Genomic DNA, 14,591 nt, shown 5'->3' with positions numbered 1-14,591 from the left:
ATTCTCTTTTTTTTTTTTTTTCAGCCACCCCCCGGTTCCTATACGGAAGCCTCTTGCCGTCCGCCAAAGTTGTGCTTATTGTGAAGTGGGTTTTCTGCCACTATAGCACTCTGTTTCCCTAAATTACTCAATCTCAAGTTACCGTGACTTTCTTTTACCAATTAGATTTAGGAGGTATTAAGTCTGGTAGGTCACCCAACTCTTTGGCAAAGGTTTTTGGTAGTTTTGAATGTGTAATTCTCTTTTTTTTTTCAGCCACCCCCCGGTTCCTAAACGTAAGCCTCTTGCCGTCCGCCAAAGTTGTGCTTATTGTAAAGTGGGTTTTCTGCCACTATAGCACTCTGTTTCCCCAAATTACTCAATTTCAAATTACCGTGACTTTCTTTTACCAATTAGATTTAGGAGGTATTAAGTCTGTTAGGTCACCATTGAAATCCCAGGCACCAAATGCAAAGCCCACCACTGATGTTAATGGTCTTATACCTGGACTGATTTTTCTTGTCTTGGCCCAGTAGTCTAGAGAGACTACATTCCTCTTGTAGTCCACCAGGGGGAAGTGTTGCTCCCTGGTGGCCCCACCGGGCTGACTTTACCTGCCAGCTCTCACAATGTCAAGAGTGTGACACTTAATCTCAAGTGGCTCCTCCTGGCTTTGTGGTATTAGGCACCTCTACCTTCCTTTTTGTCCCGACTCCCTGACAGCGCGACGATGGGGATTAACCTCGGTTCTTCGCAGTCTTCAGAGACGAGGACGAACGTGAAGCGGCGACGCGACGAGCCTCGATGTGGCCCTTAGATGAAAGTTCTTTGCCGCCTACCTTGCATGAGAATGCAGCCTTTGAAGGTCACACAAACTGTCGGATTGGAGAGTTAGGACGGCAGTGTCCATCTTACCTTTTGTCTTGAGCTAATTGAGGTCGACTGAGCTCTGGAATGGTCATCGGGACACTTGTGGACCACCATAATCATAGACAACTTGACGATTTAGGGCAGTGGTTCTCAATCTAGTGTCTGGGATCAGCAAAATAATGAGCACTAAAGTGGTAAATTTGCACGTACCTACAGTGGATCGAAAGTTTACACACCCCTATTCAAATGCAAGGATTTTGTGATATACATTTACAAACTTTTTAGCATCATCAAAACAATAGAAAATCTTTTAGGGAGGGGAACAAAAAACAACAGAGTGGTTGCACAAGTGTGTACACCCTTTTACAATTGGGATCTAGCTTTTATTCGAACTCTGTCAGCACACCTGTCACCATTTACACTCAGATAACCCCAAAGTAGGCTTCTCCTGGCATTTTTTGGTCACACCTTGCAGCACAAGCCAAATCCACTGAGAACTGAACATCACAGGGATTTTGCCTTTCAAAAGTATCACCGAGGCTACAGAAGAATTTCCAAAGCATGAAACAATATGGAGCACAGTCAAGTCAGTCATCAAGTGGAGAAAATATGGCACAGGAGTGACCAAGACCTGGATGTCCTCCCAGTATTGATGAAATGACAGAAATGGTCAGAGAGGCTGCCAAGAGGGTGATGACAAACATCAAAGTAGTTTGAGGAATTTCTGGCAACACTATGACAATCTCCTGGCATCATGCGTCTGCTTTGTGGTGTATAGTGGCCTTATCTCACAAAGAAAAACATCCCCGCCCGGGTACGTTTTTCAATCTCAATTGCATTTAGGAAAGTTTAATGGGATGATCAAACCAAGGTTCAACTTTTTTTTTTTTTTTTTTTGCCCGTCTTCTTAAAGGTATGTTTGGTGCGGTCAGCACTGCTAAACAACACAGCATACCAACGATGAAGTGTTTAAAAAAAAAAAATTGTAACTTTTTTTAATGCATTAAACATTTTTATCCGAAAAATCGATTTTAAAAATATTTGCTAATGGCAGCCCTAGTTACCAGTTTGGCAGTAAAAATCAGACAGACAGTTTTCTGGAAACGGGGGCGATTGCCCTTTTGCCATTTTTTTTTTCCTGCCCCTTGTCCTCCTTCGACCCTTGTTTACATGCGGCGTCTTCGCTCTGCACCATCAGTCCTTTCCGAGCGAACGGCGCCCCATCCTCTGTGGAATAAGTTGAAATGCAAAGAGATTGCTTAATTGGGCAGAAAGGGAATTTCAAAGCCACGTCCAAACATAGCTTTGCTTTTTGAAAGAAAATGGAATCCCAAAAAGTTCCAAGTGCACAACTTGGTATCATTTCATCTTCAGCTGGCTCATGCTAGACTAGAGGACGGCCTTTTGCAAACACTTAACTTTCGGAGATATCTCAAAGTGTGGGAGTAAGGGAGACGTTGTCACTGGGCGTTCCTGATCCGGTGCTTTTAAAATCAAAAGCATCTGGGGACTTTTCACATCTGGCACCACTTATTGACATCAATGCGGCGCTCTCTAATCAAGCAAATACTGGCAAACACAAACGGCCACACATGCTCGGCCCCATTTCGAATAGCGACTGGCCCCTTTTTATTTTTTGCATTTGTAACTTCAGAAATCCCAGGAAGAAGCTTTTCGATGTCGGGAGAGGGGAGGGATGTCTGGAATGATACTTGGTAGTTCCAGGTTGCAGTGGAAATACCCCGAATCCAATGGACCTGGTACCTGGTATAGGCTAGTTGGTGTAACCTGGTTTTGTCACTGGAGAGGGCCTATTTTCTCACTGCAACTAGGTACTAGTATGTTTGGATTTTTAGATAGTACCTAGTAGTCAATGGTGTACCTGTTCCAACACCCCCCCCCCCTCCGCCCATCCCCCCCACACACACTGGTGGAAGACAGTACTTTGTGTTCCAGTAGGGACTTTTTTTTTTTTTTTTTAAAGGAGACAGTTGCTCTATGGGCCACAGTTAAACCAGTCATGCCTCCATATCTGAATCCCCTCAAATACCGTTTAGGCTGCACAGCTTATGTGATTTTGACTCAATGTCAGCGTGACAGCAGAGGAGCAAACTGTCTTTTTGTTTCATGGTGGCTGCGGGAAGAACGGGCCTTACACAGACTGGAGTTATTGAATCTAAATATTTCTGCCGGTTGGGAGCGCCTACAAGTGTCTCTATGAGACACTTAAGCCAGATATGGAGTTAGCGTCCGGGTTTTATGGCGAGTTGTCAAATTTTGCTGCCATACTTTGCTCTCACATGTAATTTTGTATCACCCGTCTTGTCTAGTATACGTGATTCAAATTTGGTAGTAACCGGACAAAATCTGTAGGACATGTTCACTTTGGAATGACTTAGAAATGGCTAAAATGGCCACTTCAAACCAAAATGGCAGACTCCCTGAATCTTTTCATGCAATTTCAATTTGCTAGAAGCGGGCCTAGGGCCTGAGTTGTCAAATAGCCTTTATATGTCACACTACCGAATTTGGTCAAAAATCCCCTCAAATGCTCACTTTGAATGAAAATGTCAGAGATTTCTGTGTCTTTTCAGCCATGGCATCTTGAGTGTTTTTTGTGGGTCTACTCATCATAGTCATGTTGTGTTGCTAGGCGAAATTGGTTGCGGGGGGGGTTGAAATCTCAATAAATGGCCAAAATGACCCTCAAATGGCTACCCTGAACCAAAATTGTCTTTTCAAGCATGGCTTCTGGATAATTTTTTTCTGGCTCGACTTGTCCTTGAGGACTCAAATGGCCCCTCTTAGGGGGGGAAAAAAAAAAAGGTTGCCCACCCCTTTCCTTACAACAAAAAAGCAGAGCAGCCAACCAGGAGACTGTCCACCTGTTTACATATGCAGGCCTCTCAGACAGATGTTGAATAATTCATCCCCGCGGGCGGACGACATGCGGCTGTATTTGGGTTACGCTTCTGCTATGTGTGCGCGCCTTTATCCCAAAAATCCTCGGCTACTTTTCAAGAAGTAGGGCACAAAGTAGGCACAATACCAGCGTCATTTTACTCTTTGTGATCTTCTCAAGCGATACATTCTCTATAACGCTGTTTCATTCCAGAATTGGAGGACATTTTCTGTCCCTCACCGCCTATGAAATTTCAATAATCCACGAATGAAATACAGAAACGCAAAATAAAAACAAACTATGACAAATACAAAAGCTATAATCTTGTCTAAGACGCAATGTAACTGTAGCTGTATAAGTGTTATTCCTAAATATTTCATCCTCCCTTAAAATAGCTTTTTTTTTTTTTTTTTTCTTGTTACTCCCATTTGATGACAAACCTGCATATCACATGCAACAGAAAGTAAATTTAAAATCAGCTTTCTTTGATAAGATTTTGTTGATTTGCCTTCCTTACAATTGTTAGTTGAACACCGACATACAGTAATTCCATTCAAATTGAACTTGATTCAATTGTGAAAGCTTTACTCAGCAATATTTATGATCTGAAACAGGGTTGCACCAAATACAGCAAAAAAAGTAAATCTCAATATGATATAACAAATACAATTTTTTACATTTATTAGGTTTTTTTTTTGTTGGTTTTTTTAAACATAGTTGCTGCCTTAATGGTCCTCCAATTCTGGAATGACCCATAAAAGTGATGGAGAGCTTTAAGCAGGGCCGTATATCACCTGACTGGCGACGAGGTGTTTTGGTGAACTGGGCCCCCGCCCACCCCTGCTCTCTCAGTGTCTGGTGCTTTTACGGCGCCGCGCGTTTTTACACCCGGCTGCATGCGCCGCCCTTTTTGGGCCCCCAGTTGGACAGCGCGGGCCGCGCTCCATCCATGCGTCAGGCGCCACCGCTTTCCCTCGCCATCCGTCTTCGTCTCAGCTTTGAAACGAGCTGAACTTTACGGCGAGCTTGAAGTGCATCTTAAAAACGCCTTCGGGTATGGGGAGTGGCGCCGGAGCACTGGACGGCTAAATCTTGCTCTCTGGACACAGCATTAGGTACACCTCTGGTTTCCAGTCAACCCCCGAAGCCCAAAGTCAAACAAAACCAGGAAATGTTTTGAAAACTGGTTGCATTGGAAAATGGGTATTTTTCACAAAAGCAGGCAACAGTCAGTTACCATATACTATTTCTAAAAGTAAGTGTTGTAGTTCGTCAGATCAGTCTTTTAGGGGTCTCGGTCTTGTCTCGGAATCAAAGGCTTACTCAGTCTGGGACAGGGCAGACTCCGGATTTTTGATCGAGAAGTGATTCGTAGAAGAGAAGTAACAAATTTGCTTATATTTATCTATTTAAACAACTTGTTGATTTACTGCACAGTCGAAAACTGCTATTTGCAGGGAATTGGGACCGGCCCTCAAATAGCCGAAATTTGCGTATAATTGACGCCCACTGATGCAATGCATTGGGGGAAAAAATGTGAAAAATGAAACCCTAAAAATTTTCAAAAAAATGCTGATAAACATTCAATTTGCAGAAAGTGGGAGATGAATGGAGTTTTCATTCATTTCAATGGGGAAGAATGACTTGCAATATGGATGTCTTGAAGGAAAATTTCGTGGATGTGTGTTCCTCAGGGCCCCAAATGCACTTCGCCCCCTCTGGTAAATGAAGGTATTGTACCTCACGGCCACACCATTGACAATGTTTAACCCGACCTCCCACCCCGTTCCAATTAGCGTTCTGCAAACTTTTTTTTTGTTGGGGTGGGGATCTCATTAAACACATACCTAAGTGTTTAAGTGTCTCTGCCTGCAGTGTAGCCGGTCAGCCGCGAGGAGGCGTGACACAGACCCCACGCCCGCTTTCATCGCAGACAAATAGGGGCACGCGGTAAGGAGGAGGGGAGTGGTGGGGGCGTGGATGTTGTGGTGGAGGGCGAGAGCGAGAGCCTCACACACGCGCGCAGAGGGAGAAGTGGAAGGCTGCGCGGTGCGGGGAAGCGTATTTGGACGTGGTGGATTGTACGTGCGTGGGCAGGATGCTTGGAGTTGGGACGCACATTCGCTGGATGTACCGCAGCATGCCTTTTTCAGCGTGTACCTGAGCGCCGTCGTTGCATGTGCTGGAGCTTGAGTCCAAAAGAAAAGAAAAGAAAACAAACAAAAAAAAAACAAAAAAAACCATCACTCTTCGCCTCTTTGTACGCGTGATGCTGGGAGAAAAGTTTGGGAGGAGACGTAGACGAAGCCCCCCCCTCAGCAAGACCAGCAGAAGACCCCCCCCCCCCCCCCCCCGAGTGTGAGTACCCCACGAGCGCCGCGCACTTCTTCTCCTGCTCCTCCTTCCACTTTTTTTTCAGCGAGACCGTCTCAACTTTCCAGGATGACTTGAGGAGTCGTCGCTGAGGATCCGAGGAGCAACCAAGACGTGAGAGAGAGAGAGAGAGAGAGAGAGGGGAAAAAAAAATCACACACACACACTCGCACGCAAAAAAAAAAAATAAAAAAATAAAAGCCTCCAGAAGAGAAAGCGAACCTTCACGATGGCAGTCAAGTGCGGAGCGATGGAGGTGCTGATCCTGACCGCTCTCTCGTGGATGTGCGTGTGGGCCGAGGAGAAGATCATCTTTGACAGGCACTCCGTCTACTGGAACAGCTCCAATCCCAAGTGAGTGCGGCGTGTGCGCATGCGCGGGTTTAATTAGCGCTAATTAGGATGAACCTCATCTCACAATTTACTTCAGCTGTGGCCAAAAGGTGGCCTTGATTCTCAAACGTAATGAGTTATTTTTTTGTTGCTGTTGACATGTTAAAGACTTTTTTTACTATCAGAAAAGTAATCTTGAAAATCTATGCCAGTTAGGATGAAGCTCAACACTTCGTTTCTGACACATATTTGAAGTTCAGGGTTGTCCAAAATGCAGCACGGGGGCCATTATGTGGACCACGGCTCATTATTTTCTTGGTCCGTTGCATGCAAGGTTCTAATGAAATAACAAACTGCTTTTGAAATCTGAATATGCTCTTACTTGGGTTTTTTAAAAACCCGGATGCTGGGTTACCGCTTTCCTAACCAGAATATTGTGTCATGTAAATGCAATCGGGCTACCTCCATCGAACGGGTACATGCACATGGTCTTGGTCTATCCGCAAGGAATCTTGGTCTTTGTAGTACAGGGAATACTTGTATGCATGGCTGGATGGCTTTTTTTTTGTTGTTCTGAGGTTTTGTGACGAATTAGGGATGATTTGTGTACTCTGTATGATTTATAAAATTGTTGTAATTGAGCAAATAGGAACTCAAGGCCAAAACCACGAGTAATTGACACCCCATGCATGTAAAAGTGTCTGTTACTAGTTTGAATTGCATGTGCATGCGTCAAAGACACTCCATAACCTCCACTCACAACCCGGGCTAAACTTATCTCCCCCCTGACACAGACAAACTATTCCTCAGTCTCTTGGTTGAAACGTATTAATACATTAATGAAACGTACAAATCAAGCAATAACGAGCCTTCCACCGTTTTATATTTCTTTTTATTTCTTTTGGCTTGACCTTTTATAACCACTTAGCAGAGCAAAAACATCAAATGCAGAGAAAACTCTCCGTAATCTCCGCGAACAACCCAGGCTAAACTCAGCTCCTCCCCAACATACAAAGATGAATCTTGAAAGATGTATTGCTTCAATTTGAAATAATGTCCAGTTTTTGTATGGATAATAAAGAGATGGACATTCGGAACACATTCATCGATTCATGAAATAATTGTTAGTGAGCAGCTCTAAAATCGAAAACTGGTCAGCTAATCCATGTGCTCGGAATCGGCCGATCTCACTCATGGATGCTTCGAATTGGCGCTCCCTTACTCCCTGGACCCTAATTACTACTTTCCTGTTAGCCGTAGGTTAATTCTCCACTAGCGTACCATATTATTGTGTTAGCGCTATATAAGCGCTCGTCGTTTTTCCAAATTAAAACACTGGTCCAACCTGACAAATGCGCACACACACAGAGTGGGCTTGCAGTTGCGTCTTGTGACTACATCACTTCTCCACTGAAGCCATCTCAAATATTTAACAGGCGAGGGGGGGGGGGGGACATTTTCTTCCTTTCTTGCTCTCTGTCTCCCTCTCTTTTCCTCTCTCTGCACTTTCCCTCTCCCGTTTTTTTTTTTTTTTTTTTTTACCCTCACACACGCACACGAGTGCGCATGCACATAACGCAAACATCAGCGGCTATGTTTAAGCTATATGCACGGTTGCCGGGGGCAATGTTATTCCGTTAGGGAATGGTGTTTGTAGGGGGGAGGGCCGGGGTGTGTGTATGTGTATGTGTATGTGTGTGTGTGGGGGGAGGGGAGGAGGTTAACGTTGGAGATAAAGAGTGAGGTGGGGGGCATATCAAAAATGCATTGCAATGAATTAGGACTGTGACGCTGGTGAACTCGCTTCCCCCCTTGTTTGGACCCGCTCTGTGTTCATTGAGGACATTGGTCCCCATGCGTTAGACTTACAAGGCTATTTATACACAGTAAAGCCACTATATGGATTTTTTTTTTTCCCCCCCTCCACATCTCAGCATAGTGTATGTCACTCTCACGTTCTTGTTGATGTCGCTGTGCAGTTTTGTTTTATGGCACAATGGGTAATGCATGTCTTGTTGCATTCAAATGCTTGTTTCAAGCCGGCGAAATACTTCATCTTGGGCGAAGTGGATGTACTCAGACAGGGGGCGTTGTTTGTAGCACGCGGCACATTATCGACGTTGTCTGTGATGTATTGTTAAAAAGAAAAAGGTAAGCGGACAACAATATGAAGATTGTAAGGGAATTTTACTAATGCAATTACAGGTAAACAGTGAAAGTCATTGGGGATGCTATATTTATACATATATGTATGTATGTATATATATGTATATGTATGTATGTATATATATGTATATATATATGTATGTATGCATGTATATATATGTATGTATGTATGTATATATATGTATGTATGTATATATATATATATGTATGTGTGTGTATATATATATATATGTGTGTGTGTATATATATATATATATGTGTATATGTGTATATGTGTATATATATGTGTGTGTATATATATGTGTGTGTATATATATGTGTATATGTGTATATGTGTATATATATATGTGTGTGTGTATATATATATATGTGTATGTATGTGTGTGTATATATATATGTATATATATGTGTATATATATATATATATATGTGTATATATATATGTGTATATATATATATATATATGTGTATATGTATGTAAATGTGTGTTATTTTATCTATGCCGACCATGTATTGTAACAGGCAAAACAATAAAATGTTCATTCAGTCGATGACTTAAGCTATATAATTAACGCGTGTATCCACATTTTGTGTATCGCTTTGCTTGGTGGTGTGCCGTAAATTTCTTCCTGATGAGAATTACGTGCCTTGGCTCAATAACAGTTGAGGAAAAAAAAATGACGTATACGACATCGTCACCATCCTCCCGATGTAGCGCAACGCCACAAGTGAAAAGTGAACGGCCCGTACTCGCGAGAGGCTGCAAGATGTAGGTCACGCATTCACACAAACACAACTCCACACACTGTCCATTCAGGTTCCATTTTCTTACTGGTGCACACAAACACTACTTGAGTACCATAAACACACACACACACACACACTCACACTGGCCCATATAAAAAAAAAAAGAAGCTTACAGGTTATGCGGCTTTGTTCAGCCTCAGGAGCTAATGTGCTCACAGAAATGGCTACTTTTACACACACACACACACAAACACACACACATGCATGCACCAGCTCATTGGTCCAGAAGCAGCATTTCATCTAATCCCACGCTTTCTCCTTCAAAAGGCGTTTTTTTTTTTTTTTCCCCCCGCCGCCCGTCTTTGTTCGACGCTCTCACTTCATCTCGACCGTCTTTGAGGAAGAGCGCCCGTCGTTCTTCGGGACGCAATCGATCTCCTTGAGATACGCACACACAATGCTCGTTGTTTACTCAACTGCAGAGAGTACCAGGTGTTTATCGGGGGGGGGGGGGGCTTTTAAAAAATGCATACGTCTGAATTTGGGGAATTTGATGAATAGCTTCCAAGATGCCCGGAATTAGCAGCTATTCTCAAGTTGGACGTGTGGAAGAAGTGTGTAAATATTTCAAATGTCTCTTAAATTTGGGAATTCTATTGTAATTTTCAGAGGTGGGCGTTTTACTAAATTTGGCTGGTCCGTCATTCGTCACCCGTCAGTGGGCCAGGGTACCCGTTCGTCGTATGTCAGTCCATCATTTTTCGTGACGAACTCTAATTGTAATCGTCGCTCCATCCGTCAGTTAGTCCATCGGAAGTCCGTTGGTCCGTCAATCGTCCCCCCCCCCCCCCCCCCCGGTTATTGACGTTTACATTGACGGATGAAAACTAATTTCCGTCATTCGTCAGTCCGTCATTTTTAAAAGGCGTCCCGTCATTTGTCAATCGTCAGCAAAACGGGCGTCCGTCAGTGGCGGACTGACAGGCCGGTCCGTCAATCTGACAGAATGCCGACCTCTGGTCATATTATCGTCATATTTTACCGCAAAAGAATTTGTAAAATAGTTACTTTGATGTTCTGAGTGAGCTGAACAATGTGACTGAGGGAATGGGCAAGATGTGTTATATTTCTCATTCGCTTGAATGAGATTTTCGAAAAATGTGGAAGAAGTACGTTTCTGTTCAATAACATTCACCCAACTCTGACCTCGCGACAGTTTCAGTGTCGTAGTAATGCAATACGCCAACTTCCGACTTTCAAAATCAGATTTCGTCCCCGCCTTCGGAACGGAACTCGCTCGTAAAGCGAGGACTACCAGTAGTGAATCAAATGAACTTTTATGGAGGTCACTTGCCTTTTTTTTTTTTTTTTTTTTTTTTTTTTAGTCAGCAGTTAAAAGTCCGACTGGAGGCTTTTTCTCCATCCCGCCACCTCTCGTCACCCTCATCAGATTGTAGCACCTCCCTCGAGAGACGAGTGCACAGACTGAGAAACGCCGTCATCATCAAATGTGCCCACAAGAGTGGAAGAGTCTGTTTAGTATGTTGGCAGCTGTCTGTAATGCGATGTGAAATGTTTATTTAAACGCGTCCCCCTTTAACACCTCTCCCCCCGCCCAAAATGGGATTATTGATGCCGGGTGGTGAAAGATGCCACAGTGCCAACCTAATGAGTTTACGTGATGAAGTAAAGAGAGAAAACAAAGCGAGTGAAAGGGTGGATGAATATTCTAGACTGCATCCCATCCATCGCGTTACTGCGCCATTTTGCTTTTTAGTACTCTACTGAAGATAGCCACTTGTTGGTACTCTAATGCCAGGGTCCTCAAACGTTTTGCATCCAGGGACAATTTCCAAGGACCCCCATGCGTAAGACTAAAAGACTACAGCCGTAAGAGTTTTAAAAAATGGCTTATTTTCAAGGAAAAAAAAGTTGCAACTTTACAATCACGTTTTTTTTAGAGGAAAAAAAAATTCGATTTTGCAAGGGGAAAAAATGACTTATATTTTTAAATGCTCACATTTTTTTCAACATAAATCTCATGTGTATCTCTAAATGCCATAACAACTAACAAGTTCCACATTTTTTGTGGAAAAGTCATAATGGTACAATGACAAATTCATATTTAAGTTTTAATTTATGTTCGACTGGTTAGCACGTCCGCCTCACAGTTCAGAGGTCGTGGGTTCGATCCCGGCTCCGGCCTCCCTGTGTGGAATTTGCGTGATCTCCCCGTGCCTGCGTGGGTTTTCTCCGGGTACTCCGGTTTCCTCCCACATACCAAAAACATGCATGTTAAGTTGATTGGACTCTCTAAATTGCCCCTAGGTGTGATTGTGAGTGCGGATGTTTGTTTGTCTCTGTGTGCCCTGCGATTGGCTGGCAACCAATTCAAGGTGTCCCCGCCTACTGGCCAAAGACAGCTGGGATAGGCTCCAGCACGCCCGCGACCCCTGTGAGGATAAGCGCTATAGATAATGGATGGATGGCGACATCGTGGGGAAAGACGATTTGCGAAAGGAAAATGAAATTGACCGTTTTTGGACATAAAGAGTTTCCACCTGACACTGACGTTATGTTCGTTTTATTGGTGCCCGTCTTATATGCGCTTTAAAAAAAAAAAAAAAAATCATACACGATAATAAATTCTTGCAAATGAATTTTCGGGGCTACAGCCAGGGGTGTGGGCACCCCAGTTTGAGAACCCCGCCCCTAATGGGACCGCAGCCTCTCGTTCTTCAGTGGGATGATAACGCACAAAAAAACGTCTGCCTCGGCTTCTCCAGAGACCACAAGACAAATACGAGACGGACTCGCAGGATTAGCGCCGAGCATATGAAAGAGACAAGTTGCAGCGGTGCGGAGTGGAAGCCAAATGAAGCGGCAACGGGTGGAAATGAAGGGAAGATTACTGCGGTGAGAAAGCGCTTAAAAGCGCACGGTCGGACGCTCCCAGCAGGGGTGCGTCAAAGGCCAGGTATTTGGGTGGAAAGAGTGACGAACCGCATTGCCTTTGGGCGTGCGGAGGTCTGGAATGAGAAATTTAGAAAGTCAAAGTTAGAATGTAGAAGGCGCACGGTCGAGCTGGAACTGTTTAGCTGGGTAAGACGTTGGCAGGAATCGTTCATCATTTTTATTGATGTTTGATTGGTGGCTGATTGTTTGGTGCAGAGTTGGCAGGATTGATTGTTATGTATACTCTAAAAACTAAAATAATCCAAATTGGGTCAGAAAGAGACTGACTCAACTTTTTGGGTAATTCACTGAAGCCACACCGGTTTTAAAGTCTTTACATTGGCTTCCGCTTAGTCACAGAATCGATTTTACTGATCGTTTACAAATCCCAAAACGGTTTAGGCCCCGAATACATCGGTGATATGTTCAGAGAATATAAACCCAGGGGGGCTCTCAGATCCAAAGACTCAGGTCAGCTAGTCCAGGAGCAGGATCCAGACTAAACATGGTGAGGCAGCATTTAGTTGTTATGCTGCAAAAAAGTGGTACTGTCAATGGAGGTTAGAATTTCACCAAATGTGGGCACTTTTAAATCCAGATTAAAATTTTTTTTTCTCATGCGTGAAATATGCACGGTATCGTTTAACACATCCAGACTGTTGCTTGCTTTTAATCATTTAAATCTAATGAATTTACATGATTTTATTATGATTTTTTTTAACCTTGAGTTGTCTTGTGCATGGAGTGTGCTATACAAACTTGCCTTGCCCAAAAATTGGGTCAAATGAATCACCAACAAAACAACCCCAAAAATTAACTATTTTTTTGAGTCCACCCTAAAATCAGATGTGTCAAAAATAACCCAATTTGGGTCAAAAACTGACTGACCTGCCGCTTGGGTCAATTCGACCCAACTTTGTAGTCCAAAAACGACCCATTTTTGGGGGGAGTACACTCTCAAAACATTTGGGTCCAAAATAACCCAATTTAGGTGAAAAAGTGACCGACCTGCTGCTTGAGTCAATTCGACCCAACTTTCTAGTACAAAATGACCCTTTTTCTTTTTAAAACAACCCAATTTTTTTAGTTATTTTGAGCAAACGCACAAGTTGAACACAGGAGTGCTCAACGTGGCATGCGCATACATGACGTCAATATAGTAACGTTATGCGCGTTTTATGAGTAACTGTAGTCTGATTACTTGACTGGGAAAAGTAACACCTTGGATTAGTCTTTCCTGGAAAACATGCACGTTTTGGAAAAACAACGTGTTACCGCGTCAATGGCATTAACCCCGTTTGAACAAACAAATTCTCAACAGACACATTTTCAAGCAACAGTTGCATAAAAATCATACCCGTCCCCGCTAATTTCCATACGCTTAATCAACAATTGTACTCACTATTTGGCAAGAAAAACTGGCCCTTCCCAAATTTGATTTCCCTGACTCCTGGCTTGCCTCGGTGGCCATGCAGCAAATGGCGCGCATGTGCCATCAGCTTCTCATCTGCATCCAAAGGATCCCCAGCGGGTCCCCCCCCCCCCCCCCTAAAAAAAAACAGTTGGGAGTCAAACAAAAGAAAGCGAGCGAGCCATTTGCATTGTAATCCATCAGATGAGGCAGGCAAGACGTGTGTGACTCCACGCCAGTCGCAGCGACGCCCCGCTACCTCGGTCTGATCCGGAACAGGGCCACTATGAAACAGATTTTTATTCTATGCTAATGAGGATAATGAGGCGGGATCAACATATGTTCTGTCTTATCACTCTCCGAGGTGTCCATATGTACAGTAGGCAACCTTCTGGTTGGCTGCTTGTGTAATTATGTCTTTTCCCCCCTCCGGCCGCCGTATTAATAATCCTCACCTCTGGTTTAATCCCGAGCTTAATCTAAACACCACTTGGAGGCTTTTTTACTACTATCAGTCATAGCAGAAGTCATCCCATTGTTAGTGGAGTTATTACATGTGCATATCATATTATAGCACAATACAATTGGTACAACAAATCCCTAAAGTTGGGCCTGCTTTTGTTGTTTTCAAATGCAAAATTGTCAAAGCTAATCAGTGAGAAGCTATCTCAGAACTTGTTGATTATTTTATTTATTTTCTATTTTCTTCCTTAGGTGTCAAACTCATTTTCGGTCGCGGGCCACATTTTACGGTTTCCCTCGGAGGGCCTTTATGACCAACCATATAAATGTTTTATTGTCTCGTCATATTAGTACATATACTAGAGATAGACCCATATGCTTTTTTCAGGGCCG

General features: G+C 43.4%; 1 protein-coding gene across 1 annotated transcript in view; it reads left to right on the top strand.

Annotated features, from left to right (window-relative positions):
• Positions 1-5,704: 5,704 nt before the first annotated feature.
• Positions 5,705-14,591, top strand: part of efna2a (ephrin-A2a) — a 67,467-nt gene continuing 58,580 nt past the window's right edge. The window contains exon 1 of the mRNA XM_086048732.1: positions 5,705-6,478. Coding sequence (XP_085904858.1) covers positions 6,354-6,478 — 125 coding nt within the window. The 5' untranslated portion in view covers positions 5,705-6,353. The remainder of the gene's footprint in view (positions 6,479-14,591) is intronic.

This window comes from Filicampus tigris, chromosome 13 (assembly GCF_054856515.1).
Source record: "Filicampus tigris isolate MCC_2025a chromosome 13, RoL_Ftig_1.0, whole genome shotgun sequence".
NCBI classification, from domain to species: domain Eukaryota; kingdom Metazoa; phylum Chordata; class Actinopteri; order Syngnathiformes; family Syngnathidae; genus Filicampus; species Filicampus tigris.
This window is presented reverse-complemented; position numbering and strand designations above follow the sequence as displayed.